The following is a 17,983-nucleotide window of genomic DNA, read 5'->3' as shown; positions in this document are numbered from 1 at the left end:
TAGTGAGCACGCCCAGGAAGCCAGCCTGATTCTGTGGGATTGAGAGAAACCACATGCTGGAGCATTCATCACCTTAGGTAAAGCAAATGCAGTAGAGAGTGTCAATAACAGACTGGAGCAAGCAGAAGAAACTACTGTGAAATAGAAGACAGACGATTTGAAATCAGTCCAAGAACAAAGAAAACATTTAAAAACAGTGAAGAAAGTCTACATGAACTCTGGCATACCATTAAAATACTTGGTGCATTATTTGAATCCCAGAAGGAGAAAAGGGGGAGAAATGGACAGAAAGCTTATTTAGAGACATAATTAATGAGAACTTCACAAATTTGCAGAGAGATTTGGCTATCCAAGTTCATGAAGCTTATAGGTTCTCCCAAAATTTCAACCCAAAATGATGTTCTCCAAGATATATGATAATAAAACTGTCTAAAATCAAACAGATTTTTTTAAAGCAGCAAGAGATAAAAATTAGCTCACATTATGAAAGAACCCTCATGAGGCTTTTTAGCAGTTTATCGCGGCACAAACCTTGAAGGCCGGAGGAGAGTGAGATGATATACTCAATGTTCTGAGAGGGAAAAAAACAACCTGCCAACCAAGAATACTTTCTTTGGCAAAGTTGTCCTTCAGAAATGAAGGCGATAGATACTAGGAAGTCAAAGTTGAGAGAGTTAGTCATCATTAGACCTTAAAGGAAATTCTTAAAGCAGTTCTTCAACCTGAAATGAAAGGACACTAATTACAGTCATGCCTACTAATTGTATCTCCTGTAGATACTACTGACATAAGAATAGGCATATTGATCGCTGGAATACACTTAAGAGTTAAGAAGTAGAAGCTTGTTTCTGAAGTCATCTGATTTAGACAAGAATACTAATACCATTCAATTGGGAATGTTTTGGTTTGTTTTTTTTTCCCCCAACAAATTGTACCGGGACAACTGGATAGCCACATTCAAAAGAGTAAAGTTGTACCCTTACCTCACACCGTATATAAAAATTAGCTCAAAAATGGATGAAAGACTTCAACATGAGAGCTAAAATCATAAAACTTAAAAGAAAACGGGTAAATTTTCATTACTTTAGATTTGGTAGTGGATTCTTAGATATCACATCAAAATCGCAAGTAATAAAGAGAAAAATAGATAAAATTGGACTGCATCAACATTAAAATCTTTTTTACTTCAAAGGATACAATGAAGAAAGTAAAAAGACAACCCACAGAATGAAATATTTGCAAATCATAAGGTAATTGTATTTAGGATATATAAAGAGGTAAACAATCTAAATGTTTTATCAGCTACTAAATGAATAAATAAAATGTGGTATACATGGAATATTATTTGGTCATAAAAAAGGAATAAAGTATGGATATGTGCTACAACATAGATGAAACTTGAAGACATTATGTTAAATGACAAGTCACAAAAGACCACAAATTATACTTGACACTTGAACAATACAAGTTTCAACTGTGTGGGTCCACTTATTGTGGATTTTTTTCAATAAATACACAGTTGGCCCTCCATATCCTCACGTTTTGCATCTGCGGATTCAACCAACCATAGTTCAAGCAGTATTTTTGATCCATGGTTGGGTTTATGAGATTGATGCTTAGAAGAGATTGTGGCTGGCATCAACAGCATATAGATAGCATTCAAAGCTATGGGATTAGATGAGATCACTAATCTGACTGTATGCGTTGTTTTACATTATTTTATATAAGGTACTTGAGCATCCATGGATTTTGGTATCCGCGGGGGTTCCTGGAACCAGTGTTCTGAAGATACTGAAGGATGACTATAGTTAAATTTTTGGGGAGTCCAAAGTTATATGTGGTCTGACAATTTAGTTCGCAAACTCATCCTAGAAAAAGTGCTACATACCTCATTGCTGAATACCACTATGGTCACCTTGGAAGTACTCCCCTTGGGAAGCTACATAGCAACGTCAGCGCCTAGCCCACCCTTCAAAGCAATTTTGGAACTCCTTTTTTCTGCAATGGCCATCAGAGCTGTCATCATATTACCCTTAATGACCTGAATATCATCAAAATGTCTTCCTTGCAACATTTTCTTTATCTTCAGGTAAAGAAGTCATTGGGGGCCAGATCAGGTGAGTAAGGAGGGTGTTCCAATACAGTTATTTGTCTACTGGCTAAAAACTCCCTCACAGACAGTGCCGTGTGAGCTGGTGCATTGTCGTGAAGCAAGAGCTCCTTTGGGACCATGTTTGCGCACACCTTTATCATGCTGAGATTTTCAGTTAAGATTTTCCTAACTGTTTCTCTATCGATGTTTACTTGGTCTGTTATGCTTTTCACGGTCAGCTGACAATTTTGATGAACAGTTTGACAAATTTTTGCAATGTTTTCGTCAGTTCTGCTTGTCACTGGCCACTCTGACCTCTCTTCATCAGTGATGCATTCTCTCCCCTTAGAAAAATGTTTAATCCATTTGTACACTGCCGTTTTCTTCATGGAATTATCCCCATAAGCTTGGACTGATGTGTCCCTGATTTCACTTCCAGTCTTGCCGAGTTTAACAAGAAATTTAATGTTTGTTCATTGCTCTAATTCAAGCTCAGACATTCTCACAATGGCACACAAAAACACGCAACAATAATAATGATCGCTATTCAGCAAGACACCCACACGTTGACAAAAACAGAGCTGTGAGACACTGATATACCAAGGTTATGAATCTTTACTGAGCTATTTGTACAGTGCTGCCAATGTAAGCAAACGGGGGCAAGTTCGTGAACTTAATTGTCAGACCTCATACATGGATTTTTGACTGAGTAGGTGGTTGGGGACCCTATCCCCTACATTGTTCAAGGGTCAACTGTATGTGGCTCCATTAATGTAAAATATCTAGAATAGTCAAGTCTTTAGAGACAGAAGATAGATTAGTGGTTGCTCAGGGCTGGACATATTGGGGGAATAGAGAGTTAATACCTAAAGGGGTATGTGATTTCTTTCTTTCTTTTTTTGGTATGGTTTTTCTTTTTGAGCTGATGAAAATACTGTAAAATTCACTTTTGTGATGGTTGTACATTTCTTTGAATGTACTCAGAACCATTGAACGTACACTTTAAATGGGCGAATTGAATATGAATTATATCTGGCAGCTCTATGGAGAATTGGTAGTAAGGGGCAGGACTGGTAGCAAGAAGAGAAGATAGGTGGCTGTTTTAGTCATGAAATGGAGAGATAATGTTGGCTTGGACTAGAGGGTGAATGAACTCTGATTCAGGATGTATTTTCAAGGTACAGCTGATTAGTATTAATATGGGAAAATTAGATGTGGAATTTGAGACAAAGAGAGAAGTAAACTGATTCCTAGATTTGGGCCTGAGCTGTTAGGTATATGGTATAGTGCCATTTACTGAGATGGGAAAGAGATAGGAAGACCAAGATTGGGACAGGAGATAGGTAATCCAGAAGTATAGTTTAGGATACATTGGGTTGTTGGAAAAGTCATGACGCATTTTTGCAACAAAAACATAGAAAAAATATGTCATGACTTTTCCAACAATCCAATATTAAATTTAAGATAACTACTAGATGTCCATTTCTAGATGTCACATAGTTAGTTGGCTGTATGAGATTGATGCTTAGGAGAGATTGTGGCTGGCACCAATGGTATATAAATTGTATTCAGAGCTATGAGATTAGATGAGATCACCATAGAGTGAGTGTAGATACTGAAGAGATGAATGATATGAGTTGATTCTTGGGGTACTTCAATATTTAGAGATTGAGATGAAGGAAAACCAGCAGAGAAGACTGAAAAGGACTAACTACTGGTATAAAGAAAACTTGGTGATTGGAATGCCTTGGAAGAGAAATGAAGGAAGTGGGAGTAACCAGGAGCGTTACATTCTGCTGAGAGGTTTCTTTGGATAGTGACTGAAAAATGGTAAGATAGAAGCCTTAGTGGTCCTTAAGAAGATTGGTTTTGTTTGTTGTTTTAAAAGAGAGAAATGAGAGTGTTAGCAAGGTCAGTGTGGGTTGGGTAGTAAATAGGGAGGAAGAAGTTGCAATAAGTATAGACCACTGTTTTTAAGGATTTCTGCTTAAAAAAAAAAAAGAGGGCGGGGGCCAGCCGAGTGGCTCGTTGGTTAAGAGTTGGCTTGGGAGCGTGAGCTCTGAGCAGCAGGGCCACCGGTCGGATCCCACATGGGCCAGTGACGCTGAACTCTCTACAACTAAGATGGTGAACAACAGCTCGACTTGGAGCTGGGCTGCCGTGAGTCGTTGGCGACGGTGTAGGCTGTAGTGGGGCTGCAGTGGGCTGCCGTAAGCTACCGTGAGTGTCCAGCAGCCAGCGTGCGCAGCTGGCAGCCAGCATGAGCTGCCTTGAGCCGCCGTGAACTGCTGGCCAATGGCTGGTGACCAATCTGCCTCAGCCGTAAGAGCGCAATGATCACATACCAACATGGCCCAGTGAATCGACATCCTCCACAACTAGTCTGAAGAACAAAGGACAGCAACTTATCTGTTCCTCTTCCCCGATTCCCCAACGCTATTCCCCTCCCTCAATTTCCCAATAAAATTTTTAAAGAAAAAAAAAATTGCAGAAAATGGAGTGGTATCTGTAAGGTGATATGGATTCCAATGAGAGATTTTATTTATGTAGTGATAATTATTCAGTAAAGAGGGGGACATTGCTGGTACAAAAGAGCAAAATCCTTGATTAGGGAGAAGGGTTTCCTGGTTAGTCTAGGAACAGTTTCTGGAACAGGAAGGAATACAGCATAGATGAGTACAGGTACAAATGGATCAATCTTCTCTCCTTTTGAACTTCTTCCATTTGAAAGTTTTCTTGTTGATTTTTGAAGTACTGTTTGACTTATTCCTGTTTCTAATTTGATGAACCATTTATGGTAAATGGGAAGTACCTCAGGACTCCTCCAGAGAACTTTTTTCTTGATCTCTCATCCATCTTATTTATCAGAGATACTTCTGTAGACCTGGAAATTGAGCAACATGTTTTCCAAATTTAAAATGTTTTCTCTGTGTATTTCCATGTAATTTGAGCATGCCTATATAGTATTATCGGTTTATTGTGTTATGAACTGGTAAGTGAAGTAGTAATAAAATTATTGGTAGTTAAATCTTTGAGATCTATTATCAGAAGAAAGTATAATAGGATTATTGCAAATTTGATGCTCAGTTATGCTCACTCTTTTTGAAACTGTTTTCTCAGCCACTAGTAGAATTTAAAATTGCATTGGATTTAGAAAATAACATTTGAAAGTCTGTCACTCTTCCACCCCAAAAGTCCTAATTGAGTGGTTTGTTGAATTTTCAGTTGACAACTGGTAATCTATCAAGTGCTGTTTTAGGCACTGCAGATAAGAAGGCCCATTTTTGGAAATATGATGACCTAGAAAATCTAAAAATGTCCCAGTACAAAATACTTAGGAAAGCTGGGTGAAATATAACACACGCCCTTTTAATTGTACAGCTGTATTCATAAGAAAGGGAAGAAAATCCCTAAGGAACAAAAACAAAGAAGGAACAGAAATCCAGAACAATACATAGAGCTGACATTGGGTCTGCACTGGGGGAATTGACTGTTCGTTATAACCAGCGGACTCTGGTTTTGATAGCTAAGTTGAGTAAGAGATGAGGCCTTGGGTTTCACAGAGAGAGTTGTTGGAACTGAGATTTCCTTATAAAGCACCCTCAGGCTACATCCTAACTGAAAAGATAGACTTGAAAAGCAGTCTGCCTACACTCACAGGAATAAAGAAGCTTATCTATCTTGAACACTGGTTTGGAGGAGAGTCTTGTTGAGAATTCACACACACAGGCTTGCCTTCGTGTATATTTGGGGTTTGAATTTACACAGCTTGAATGTTCCTGGGTTTGTAATACTCCTGGGGGCACCTGATAGAATCAATTGCAAAACTACTCTGGTGGGACGTACTTGCCACCCAGACTACATGGTATTCCCACAGATAACTCTGATAGCACACAATCCACAATTTACAAACATATACAGAGGACAATTCATCATAAGCAAAAGTCAGCGAACCCCAGCAGGATCAGTTCTCACTAACATTCAAGCATTTGAATTATGAGCTGTAACCTTAAGATACATATGATTCAAATGATTAAATATTTAAATAAAAATTTCCAAACATTAGAAAAGAACAAAATCATCAAAAAATTTAAAAGATCAAGCAAACTAAAAGTAGAGCTTCTACAAGTGAAAATTAGAGCCAGTGAAATTAAAGGTGCAGCAGATATGTTAAACAGCAGAATAGACATTGTTGACGAGAGAACCAAATTGCTGCAAAATGAATCTTAGGAAATTACCCAGAAGATAAATAGCATTGAAAGATGATAAAATAAGAAAGAGTATTAGGAGACATGGAGACTTGGATGAGAGAGACCAGCATATACCTAAGTATTATTCCTTAACAGATGGGGGAGAAGAAAATACTTGAGATAATAGCTGAATATTTTCCAGAAGTGATTAAAGCCTCAGCTTCGAAAAACAGAGTGAGTCCCAAACAGGGTGACAGTGAAACTGCAGAACATCGCTGCCAAAGAGAAGCTCTTAACAGGCTGAATGAGAATAGAGATGAATTGGACATGGTTTCTGCTCTCATGAGGCTTATAACTTAGGGTAGATGACAGTTGTTAAAAAAACCTTGTTACAGTCGTTTCTCCTAGTCTTTGCTTTGTAACTAACTCAGGACTCAGTGGCTTAAAACAGCAATGTATTATTGTTTCTCATGATTTTGTGGTTTGGGCAATTTTGCTTCTCCTGATTGACCTCATAGAGCTTTATTCAACTGGTACATTTCAGCTAGTATATTGGCTGGGGACAGGGCTTGACTGGGATGGCTGGGTCTCTGTGTGTGGGCTTTAATCTTAGGCCTCTTCACAGCATAGTGGCCTTAGGGCAGGTGTGGAGGCCATAAGGCGTTTTTTAAGGCTAACATTTAGACATGGTGTCACTTCTCCTATCTTCTTTTGGTCAAAGCAAGTCACTAGGCTACTCCAGATTCGCGGGTTTAGGGAAATAGACTGTACCTTGTGATGGAGCAGCTGTAAAATTCAGAACATGTGTTTTTTGCTTCCTGAGTCCTCTGGTGTAGGAATCTTACACCTTTAGCTCTTAGCTAAAGACACTGTAAATGTTGGTTAGGGTACGTTATGAAGTATTACTTCCTAGACGGAAAGTTCACTTAGAGAATTTTAAAAACTTTTTAATCTTTATAGTTTCTTCTTGAAAAATCCACCTTACATTAATTAGTTGGAAGAAAGTTTTATTAAAATGGCAGATACAAAAGTTGCTCCATCTCACTTAGGCACGATTTGCCATCTGGCTTCCCGTCAGCAGCTCGTGGCCTCTAAGCTCAAGGTGCTGTGTTCAATCTTAGTTGCAGGTGGGCATAGCCACCATCCCATGCGGGAGTCGAACCAGCAGCCTTGTTGTTAAGAGCGCACGCTCTATCCACTGAGCCATCCGGGTGGCAGCTCAGCTCAAGATGCGGAGTTTAGTCTTAGTTGCAGGTGGGCATAGCCCCCCATCAAACAGGCAATTTTGTTGTTACACCAGTTCAGCCATCCTGCCACCTGTTGACAGCCCAGCGACAGCTCAGCTCAGGCACAGTGTCACTGGCTCATGTAGGAATCGAACCAGCGGCCCTGTTGCTCAGAGCTCGCGCTCTTAAGCCAACTCTTAACCAACCGAGCCACTCAGCTGGCCCCCCTTTTTTATTTTAAATCAATGTTAATAATTCCTAATGGTAATTTTAGGTGTTTTCTCTGGTCCTTCCTTCATACTGTAAGATAAAGAGGTGGATAATCGGAACAACTGCAGTTTATTGATGAGACACAAAGGGATTTAAGGACTTATTAAAGATCCCAGGAATAAGGAATATGTAAGTAGATTTAAGATTAGTAACTACACTTTCCAGTATCCAAATTGGACTTCTTGTTCTTTTGGGACTTGCTTTCTGGTAAAACTGAGATTTATATACTTGTTTCAAAATGCAAAATTACTCAGTCTGAACCATTTTCACTTATATATTCTCTGCGATGTGACACAAGTAGTGAGGACTGTAGATTATGAGGAATTTGTCCTTAATATTTTTATCATCTATGGATTTCTCAAACACACAGTGTCATTTCCTTTCTTAAAAACATAAAATCTCCACTGGAAAAGGGTCCCAAACTGCCTAACGTAGCTTTGTTTAACTGGTAAATCAAGTGGGGCCTGGTTGGTATTGTTGCAGCGAAGGGAAACAAGGGCTATAAAGTTAGAAGCAGAAAATTAAGACCAGGAAATGACTCTGGATGTTGCCTTTGGAACATTTTGTCCTCTGGTTCCATAAATGCAGTTTTGCTCTCAAGGAAACAGACTTGTAGCCAATTCTACCGTATAAGTTATTACCTTTATTTGATATATTTAGAAAGGACAGATGTTATTCCAGTAATGCTGCTTTTGTATGTGAATAGTAGGTGTGTTCTTAGTTTTCTCTGGACTATTTTAAACAAATAGTGCAAGAACTATTTGTTTAAAAAGTTATTGTTTGCTTTTTTGAACCTCACCTCCAGTAGATAGATCAGAGTTTATTAAGAAATAGCTGAAAATGGGGTAGGGACATACCAATTGGATGCTTACTGGATGCTTACTAATTAACAGGTACTGTGTTGTCAGAAATGAGACAATCCCTTTAAAAAATCACAGTGTCTGAAATATAAATAATAAGTGTCCAGTAATCATATTATGATATCATTGAACACTCACGACAATCCTGTGAGATAAGACATTTGGTGCTCCCAGAGGTTAATTTGCCGACAACCAGCAGAGTTAGTGTCCAAGCCATTTCCCAAACTCAGGCCTGTTTCCCTGTGTTGCCCACTAGGGCTGCTAAAGACAGATGCATAGGTTGCACTCTGTACAACCCCAGGAGGATGCCGTTCACCATGGTCCATGATGGAATGGTACCCCCTGGAGTTGGGCCACAAGCCAGCTCTCATCCCCAGTTGTTTTACTATCACCTTGCTTTGTAAGCAGAATTATGAATAAATCACTTACCATGAAGTCTCTGTCTTGTAAACACTTATGTCTGTGTTTACAGCAACTGCTAAAGTGGGTACTTTACACTGATTTTTTTCTCTCAGTTCAAGATTATTTCTTAAAGAACTGTCCCCACTTTTTAATGTACATTGCATGAAGATGAACACAGATCGAAATATGACCCTTATTTGTATTATGCGTACATATTTGCTTTGCTTTTTTTATTTTTATATTTGTGCAAAATTAAGTTAGGAGTCTTTTGTTGGACTTCAAAGTAAAGTTTATTGTTCATGAATTGCAGCATGCTATTTGGTGTCCTATATTTTTTGTTGTAAACGTTAAACCTTAATGACACTCTCAGAATAATAGGAAATGATGGTATTTGTTGTTTTTAGAGTAGTTTGTTAACTTTGTTAAGCTAAAATAAATCATTCAGATTTCATTTTCTGTAACTAAACCAAATTCTGTAGAATATCCAATATCCAATTTGGATAAAATAGTACTACTTTGACTTCTCTTCTTTGCATTTATAAAATTCGGTTCAGTAAATGTATATTTTAGATGTACTCTGCACCAGTCTCTACCTGAAGCTTTGGGAATATAAAGATAATTTAAGAAACAGGCTCTGCTGTCTAATAATGCCTAGTCTGGTTCAAGGGACCCACTAAACAAATATTCCCTAAAACAGGCAGCAATGCTGGAATAAGTATGTATGCTAACATTGTGGTAGCATTCCCTGAGGAGGGAGTGATTAAATCCTGGATAGCAGGATTAAGATCTCCCAGAGGAGGTAACAGAATTTAAGCTTGGTCTTAAAGGAGAAGAGAAGGGGGAGAACTTTTCAGGAAAGAGAAGAGTCTGTGCAAAGTCTAGATCTTGAAAGTTTATGATGTGTCCTGGGAAAGTTGAGTAGTTTGATGTTACTGATAAGAGAAGGGAAGGTAGATTGGGCAGAGTTGTGAAAATCTCATAGAATTAGTTATGAATTTGGGCTTTATCATATAGGCATTGAGGAAACGAAGGGTTAAAAAAAGGTGGCGCTTGATCAGAGAACTAGAATTTGCAGTTATAACTTGAATTGCAGTGGATCACAGTGGAGAGAAAGAAGGCATGGAAATTACTACTTCGCAACAGGCATATGTAAAATGAAGAGGCTGTCCTATGGTTTAGCTACACAGACAGAAAAGGGAAAATGCAGTTGAGCACGGATCAGGATTGTGAATAGTGTGGGAATGACAAGAGTGAAGGATGTTCATGATCCTGCATTTGGCCACCGAGTAGATAGTAGTGCAATTCATGATTTTAAAAAGGATACGGGAGGACAGTCAGACAGTGAGTTAAGTTTGGACACAATAAGTTTGGAGTATCTAGCTGAAGGTGTCTGTCCAGTAAGCAGTTAAGGAAGGGGTTGTAGATACAGATTAATGATTATTTGTGTATCATTGGCAGTAGGTGAGATGCCATAGGAGAGTCTATAAAATGAGGTTATTGCCAAAAACAGAATCCTGGAGGAACACCTCTTCAGGGGCAGATAAAGAAAAGGAATAGTTGTGTTCTTGAATTGCATCTTTTGTAGAAACCCTGTTGTTTTTTTAGAGATTTTATGAGTATTTTGTAGAGCAGTTTTAGAATCATGCAAGACTGAGGAAGGTACATATTCCCATATAACCCCTGCCCCCGCATATGAATAGCTTCCTGCATTATCAATATACACTTTCTGTTTTAAGTCAAGTTTATGGAGGTAAAATTTACACACAGTAAAATGCAACCCTTTTAGGAGTGTAGTTAGCTTTATGAGCTTTAATGATTGTAAACTCTTACGTAACTACCACCACCACAAACAACATAGAGAATATTCTCATCACTCCAGCAAGTCCCTTTGTGCCTCTTTTTTGTCAATCTTCTTCCTACCTTCCCAGCACCTGGCAACCAGTAGTCTGATTTCTGTCCCTATACTTTTGTCTTTTGCAGAATGCCATGCAAATGGAATTCATAGTACGTATGTAGCCTTCTTTCTGTCTGGCTTCTTGTACTTAGAATAGTGCTTTTGAGATTCATCCTTGTTATTGTGTGTGTTAGTAATTCATTCCTTTTTGTTGCTGAGTTGTATTTCATTGTATAAATATATGGCAGTTTGTTTATTACTTTGTATTCAGTTTTTGGCGATTATGAATAATACTGTAATAAACATTTGCAAACAGGTCTTTGTGTAGACATGTTTTTATTTTTCTTGGGTATAAATACCTTGGAGTGAGTCATGGTAAATGTATATTTAACTTCATAAAATCTACAAAAAACTGCTGAAGTGACTGTACCATTTTGCATTCCCACCAACAATATATCAGTTTTTCAGTTGCTCCAGTCCCTGCCAGCCCGTGGTATTATCAGGATTGTTGTGTTTTTAATTTTAGCCATTCTTATAGATCTATAGAGGCATACTATTGTGGTTTCAGTTTCCATAATAACTAATGAAAGGAGTTTCTTTTGTGTGTTTGGTTGCCATTCGTGTATCTTTTTTGGTGAAATGCCCATTTTGTTTTAACTGCGTTGCTTGTTTTCTTATTGAGTTATGAGAGTTCTCTATACAAGTACTCTGGATATAAATCCTTCATCAGATAAATGATTTGCAGATATTTTCTCCAGTTCTGTGGCTTGTCTTTTCATTCTCTTAAGAGTGTCTTTTGAGCAGAAGTTTGTAATTTTGATAAAGTCCGTTTCACCAATTTTTTTCTTTTCATACATTCTTTTTGTGTCCTAAGAAATCTTTGTGTCCCAAGATCACAAAGATTTTCTCCTGTTTTCTTCTGTAAATTTTATAGTTTTTAGGATGTATAGTTAGATTTGTGATCCATTTTGTGTTAATTTTTGTATATGATGTGAAATATTGGTTGAGATTCTTGTTTTTGCATATGTATGGATGTCAAGTTAATAGTTTCAGCACCATTTGTTTTATTATCTTTCCCCACTGAATTACCTTTACCAGCTAGGTTGAAACCAGTTGGCTAAATATGTGTGGGTCTATTTCTGGATTCTGTTTTGTTACATTGATCTATATGTTGCCCTTTCACTAATGCCACAGTGTCTTGATTAGTTTACCTACAATTACATTTATTTTTGAGACAATTATGGTATCTTAGGATTGCTGATGGCAGCAAAAAACAGAAAACTCTAATAATAGTGGGTGTATTTTTCTGTTACAACAAGGAGTCTAGAGATAAGCAGTTGCTGGTTTGTTTAAACTGTTTATCTATACCTGGCATCAACAAACTACAGCCTCCTGCTTCATTTGGCCTGCCACCTATTTTCTAAATCACCTGTGGGATTTCTTAAAACAGCATATGCTCAGGCTCTACCTCTGAGCCTGATTTAGTTAGCACGTGTTTGAATTTTAACGTGGTCCCTGGTAATATTGGTAATTGTGTTGTGTAGTCATTAACCTAAGGTTGGCTCTTAGGATGTGCTCCCTAGACGGGCAGCATCACCATCTCCTGGAAACTTTTTAAAAATGCAAATTATGGGGCCCACCCCAGACTTACTGATTTGGAATTCAGCTAGGGCCCAACAGTTTGTGTTTTACCAAATTCCCCAGGTGATTATGGTGTATGTCAATGTTTGAAACCTTGACGGCACTGCTGAACATTTCCCAGGTAGGCCTTGGGAAGGTTGACTGTCTTTAAAAAAAAAAAATTTTTTTTTATTTAATAAGTATGTGTATTATAATATTACAGATAGTAATTTTGAAATTGGATTGAAGGTTCACAAATGATCTAACATGATAATTGTTGAGTACTGTATTGGACCTAATTCTTCAAGGTATACGTTAGGTTGCTATTTTTAAGCAGCTTTTAAAAAGTCAACATTTTTGTGTGTATGCATTACTTTTTCCTAGCCTTTAAAAAGGAAGCGTTAAGGAAATAGGCAGTTTTTATGTTTATAGACTTTATAAACGAGGGACGATTGCAAGATTAACGTGTATAAACACAAAAGACAACATAAATATGTTTTGTTTTGGAGTTAGGTATATTTTTGTGATTGGTGACTGTATTACAGTGTAGGCAGCCAATCCAACAGAAAACTTGAGTTTACTTATCGTATACCCTTTATAGCAAAGAACAAAACAGTACTTAATGGCATGTAAAATTGTCTTCTCTTCAATTTAGTTTACTCTTTTAATGATAACCTTCCCAGTTATACTCACTAATTGCTTAAACATGGAGTCTACTAATATTTCCTCCATCCGTTTTCAGGAAGCTGTAACTATCCTTATTTTTCCTTCCCCTTGGGAAACAGTGTAGGTTCAGTTAGGCTATCTTTTTGTTTACTCCAGGTGATACAGTATTTCATCTCCAGTTCTGAAAGAAGAGGTTAATTGGAACTAAGCTCTAGTTTGTTTTTTAGGTGCTTTTAAAAACTTTTGAAAGCAGAACTTCTGTAAAAATAAATTTGATTGCATTTGCGGATGTGTAAGATCAGACATAAGAAAGAATTAAAATTACTTAACTGACCCACTTGTAGTTCCGTTAGCAGTAACTGTAAACATAAAATGAAATTCACGGAAACAGGCGTGTCATTGAAACCAAGAGGCTGAACATCTGTCTGGCCCTTATTTCCAAGGCAAGAGTGCCTGACATGTTAGAATTTCCTTGGAAAAATGTCAGCAAAAAAGACTGAAGACTGTTTCTCAATCATAATTTGCAGTCAAAGGGACTTGACATTTATAGAGTAATAAAAGATGTTTGAACTGGTTCCTTGGTAGTCCAGAGGCATCTCTGTTATTGGGATTTTGCTTTCCAGCTTGTGCTGCCTCTACTGGGAAGACCTCCTTCTCTTCAGCAATCTCATAGTCCCGCCCACTTTACTTTTAGTCAGGTTTTAGTCTTCAGAAAGCTTCCAAATCAGTCCCCCTTTTTCTATCATGACTTTCCCTAAATTAATTCTTTTAAATTTTCTGGTATTTCTTCAATAAGCATTTAATGACAATACTGGGTTTTGTCACGTTGGTTTTCCTTAGCAGTGGGCAGTCTTCACTTGATTTTTGCACATGTTTGCTTCTTTGTTGAGCAACTAGTAATAAACCATCAGGACTCCAGAAAAATACTTGGCATTACTGAAATGGAATGCTTTGTTCCTCAGGAAGATTTTATCCATGCATCTCCCCAACTTTATTCAAGTAGCTCAGAGCTTTAAGGAACTGTTTGTATCAGAGAAGCCTTCCTCAGAAATATTAATAAAAGACTCTGACTTATAGCGGGAGTAGCAAAATACATGTGAAAATTTATTACCTGGTAAGTTTGCTTCTGTTAATAACTTCCGGAAGCAAACACATTTTTCTTAAAGATAAGAGAACGTATTAAAGATATTCCTCTTAACAGCATTATTTCTCACCAAACAGTAAAATTATAAATATTGTAATTGTTGTTAGTTTAGGACACTGTAGAAAACTTTTAATAATATTGACAGACTATCAAATATTTTTTGGGTATATTCTTAAATTCACTGTACATTTTTTCATGAAAAGCTATGAATTAAGAGAGCAGCTGCAGCTCCTATTTATTGCAGATTTTGATTCTATTTTTTAAAACACTCAGAAGATACCTTTGTATCAAAAGAACTGTTGATGATTCTCTCTAGAATGCAGACCCACTTTAATAAGTACTGACCTCTCATTCTCACTTTGCTGAGTGTGTGTGTTTGTGACCCTTAGATTATAGGGAATGGAAGTGAGCAGCAGCTGCAAAAAGAGCTGGCAGATGTGCTGATGGATCCTCCAGTGGATGAGCAGCCAGGGGACAAGGAGCTTGTGGACAGGTCGCAACTGGATGGCGAAGGAGATGGGCCCCTTCCTGATCCTCTATCAGCGTCGTCCACCGTTAACCCAGTGCCGTTAGCAGGGCTCCAGAAGCCAGAGATGAGTCTGCCAGTGAAACCTGGACAAGGAGGTTAGGATTGCTGCATTGCTTGCGTAACTGAAGGTTATTGTTTTTAATATTTGAGTGTGTACCCTGCACTAGGTTTGATTCAGAGCAAGCAAAAACCATTATCTGTGTTCTCTAGAATCTCCAAGCTTCTATCTAGATTTAGGGGGACATGAGAGGGGTCAATATACGTACCATTCTGATTTAAATATGTGTCATTTATACCAGAGAAAGAGAAACAGTTGTTAAATGACATTGAGGATATCTTATTTCAGAATGTTTAAAGATTTTTGCAGGAAAGAATGAATTTGAGTCCAGTGTTGGACAAAGGAAGAATAATGCTTGGTGAAGAGATGTTTGCTCCAGGCCTGTATTGTAGCTCTGTGGGAATAGCTGCCAAGTGAAAAGGAGAGCTGAAAGGCATAGCAGGGAAGGAGGAAAAGGGCAATTATAAAGGCTCGTTGGGAAAAGGAGGGTGTTATAACTGTGGATGTTATTGGGAAAGGGAGAGCAAGGGGATTGGGAGAGCATAATAAACTGGCCAAGATGGTGAAGGAGAGAAACACAACAGAGCAGATCAGAAGGAAGACACACAGATAGGATTATTCAGAATGGTGAAATACTAAAGGTGTTTTATAACGTCAAAACAAATTGGATGAAACAAAAGTAAATCAAATGTGAATCTCAGTTTACCTTTTAGATTTTGGTTGACACTAGAGCCAATACCTGAAAATTTTAGTGTTGGTAACAATTCTGGTGAGATTTCTCGCTTTAATGGGCATTTCTTCTGGGGCCATGGCATATTATCTCATTAGTGCTTAATTTTAGGACCTAAATATAACTTGTAGATTTTTCCTTGGTTTTCATGTCAACAAAATATTAAATAAAATTAAGATCACCATCTCCTTGTCATTTCTTTTAGATTCCGAAGGATCAAGTCCTTTCACACCGGTGGCCGATGAGGACAGTGTAGTTTTCAGCAAACTAACTTATTTAGGCTGTGCCTCAGTAAATGCTCCTAGGAGTGAAGTGGAAGCCTTAAGGATGATGTCCATCTTAAGAGGCCAGTGCCAGATTTCACTTGATGTCACCCTGTCAGTGCCGAATGTATCCGAAGGAACTGTCAGGTAAAACCAGCTTCTTGAAATACTTGTAATATTTGATCAGATTTCTGATGTATGGTTTTAGAAAGAAGCAATAGTGAACAAAATAGATAATTATTTTATTCATGTAATGTTTAACTCTTTTGGTACTTATGTCGTAATATCTTCCAAGGATTGTGACCCTTGTGAAAAGTAGTTACTTATTTGAACAGTTTTCTATACTCTTCCCTACCTCAACTGTGTGTAGCACATTAGAAATTTAAATGTTTGGGTGGGGATAATGGAAATACATTGACCTGAGAGTCTGCCTAACAATTTATATTTTCCGTATTCCCCCAGTACAAATACTAGCTTGACACATTAGTTCAATATGGAGTTTCATGCTGATTTTGAAATTACAAAAACTTGTTGGTAAATATTAACTATTCTAGTACAGTCCCATAGTTTTTAAGATGAGGAAACTGAGGCCCAGAAAAAGTCTCTAGAAATGGCTGTTATTTATAATAAGTAGAACAATAATAATTAAAGATAGCCAGTCAGATGTCTGTATTAACTAGCTAAATACAGAATTCTAAATGATCAGATGAAGACAGCTAAAATAAAATAACTTTTTTTTCCTTATTTCAAAAAGTACATGCTTTTTTCAGAAAAAACAACATAAACAAGTAAAAATTCAGGAAAAAAATCTTAATTTTACTCTTTCATTGATAAATACAGTTAACATCGTGGTTTATTAAGATCCTCTTTGTGTATTTGTATGTGTTTGTGTATGTGTGTATTACCTACATATATGTGCAGGTATAACTATACAACTCTTATAATCAACATTTTTAATAACAGTGGAATTACACATACCATGTTGTAACATGCCTTCTTCACATAGTTTTATATTGTGAATCTCTTTCCCTATCAATAAATATGATTAATCATTTTAATTTATGGTGGCACATGATGGGTTATTCAGAAATAACCAATCTCGTTAGACATTTTAGTTTTTTTATGAGAAAAGTACTAATAATAGCTAATATAGAGCTTTTATTATATGGGCACATAAGTGCTTTAACTATACTTTTCTTATAAATACTCGTAGGTATTTTTGAGCTAAATTAAAAAAAAAATTTAATTTCTTTAGAAATAGACTTATAAATCCCTAGAAGTAGACTTATTGGGTCAAAGGTTTGCTCATGTTTGTCGCTTGTGGTACATCACCAAATAGCTGTTTAGAAACATTGGTCCAGTTTGTACTTTTATTAACGATGTATGAGAACGCATATTTCTCTACCCTCGGGAGGGTTTCGGATTTCCATGGTAGGGTTGTAGCTGTATGTGGATAGTAGTAACTTAATTATTTAATATTCCAGTCATCTGCATATGTACTACTTCTCTTTGAGCATTTAAAGAACTATTTTGCAAAGATTCATAAGTCCTAATTCTAATTGTATTTATTAATGTGAAACTTTTAATAAAATTTGTTTAGCAATCATTTCTGTATGCTTCTTAGTCAGTTGTCTTTCCCCCAACTCAATTTATACTTTGTTCTAATGTATTTTAATTCTATAAAGACGTGAGAAAATTATTGTCTCTTGCCCCATGTTTTCAGAGTTTTTATCAAAGTGCCTTTGAACCTGGGTTAGGTGTTTCTGTTATGCACAGGGCCTCCTGCGCTTTCCCCATCTGTGCTCCCGCACAGTCCATGTTGTACAGTGGCAAAAAAGAAATTGCACAATTTCTTTTTAGTCCTTTTTTTTTTTTTTTTAAGATTTTTATTGGGGAATTGGGGAGATGGGAACACTGCTGGGGAATTGGGGGAAGGCGAACAGCCAAGTTGCTGTTGTTTTGTTCTTCAGTCTAGTTGTGGAGGACGTTGCTTCACTGGCCCAAGTTGGCACCATCATTGCACTCTTCCCGGGCGAGGC

At 37.3% G+C, this 17,983-nt stretch overlaps 1 protein-coding gene across 2 annotated transcripts in view; it reads left to right on the top strand.

Moving 5' to 3' along the window:
* Positions 1–17,983, top strand: part of RABGAP1 (RAB GTPase activating protein 1) — a 139,996-nt gene that overhangs the window by 17,313 nt on the left and 104,700 nt on the right. Inside the window, exons 3-5 of one of the 2 annotated variants that reach the window (XM_019658788.1) lie at positions 11,021–11,044; positions 14,754–14,988; positions 15,887–16,091. In XM_019658788.1, the coding sequence (XP_019514333.1) occupies positions 11,021–11,044; positions 14,754–14,988; positions 15,887–16,091 (464 nt within the window). The remainder of the gene's footprint in view (positions 1–11,020; positions 11,045–14,753; positions 14,989–15,886; positions 16,092–17,983) is intronic. The other variant, XM_019658789.1, reaches the window with a different exon arrangement.

Source organism: Hipposideros armiger, unplaced genomic scaffold (genome assembly GCF_001890085.2).
Source record: "Hipposideros armiger isolate ML-2016 unplaced genomic scaffold, ASM189008v1 scaffold_290, whole genome shotgun sequence".
In the NCBI taxonomy this organism is placed as follows: domain Eukaryota; kingdom Metazoa; phylum Chordata; class Mammalia; order Chiroptera; family Hipposideridae; genus Hipposideros; species Hipposideros armiger.
This window is presented reverse-complemented; position numbering and strand designations above follow the sequence as displayed.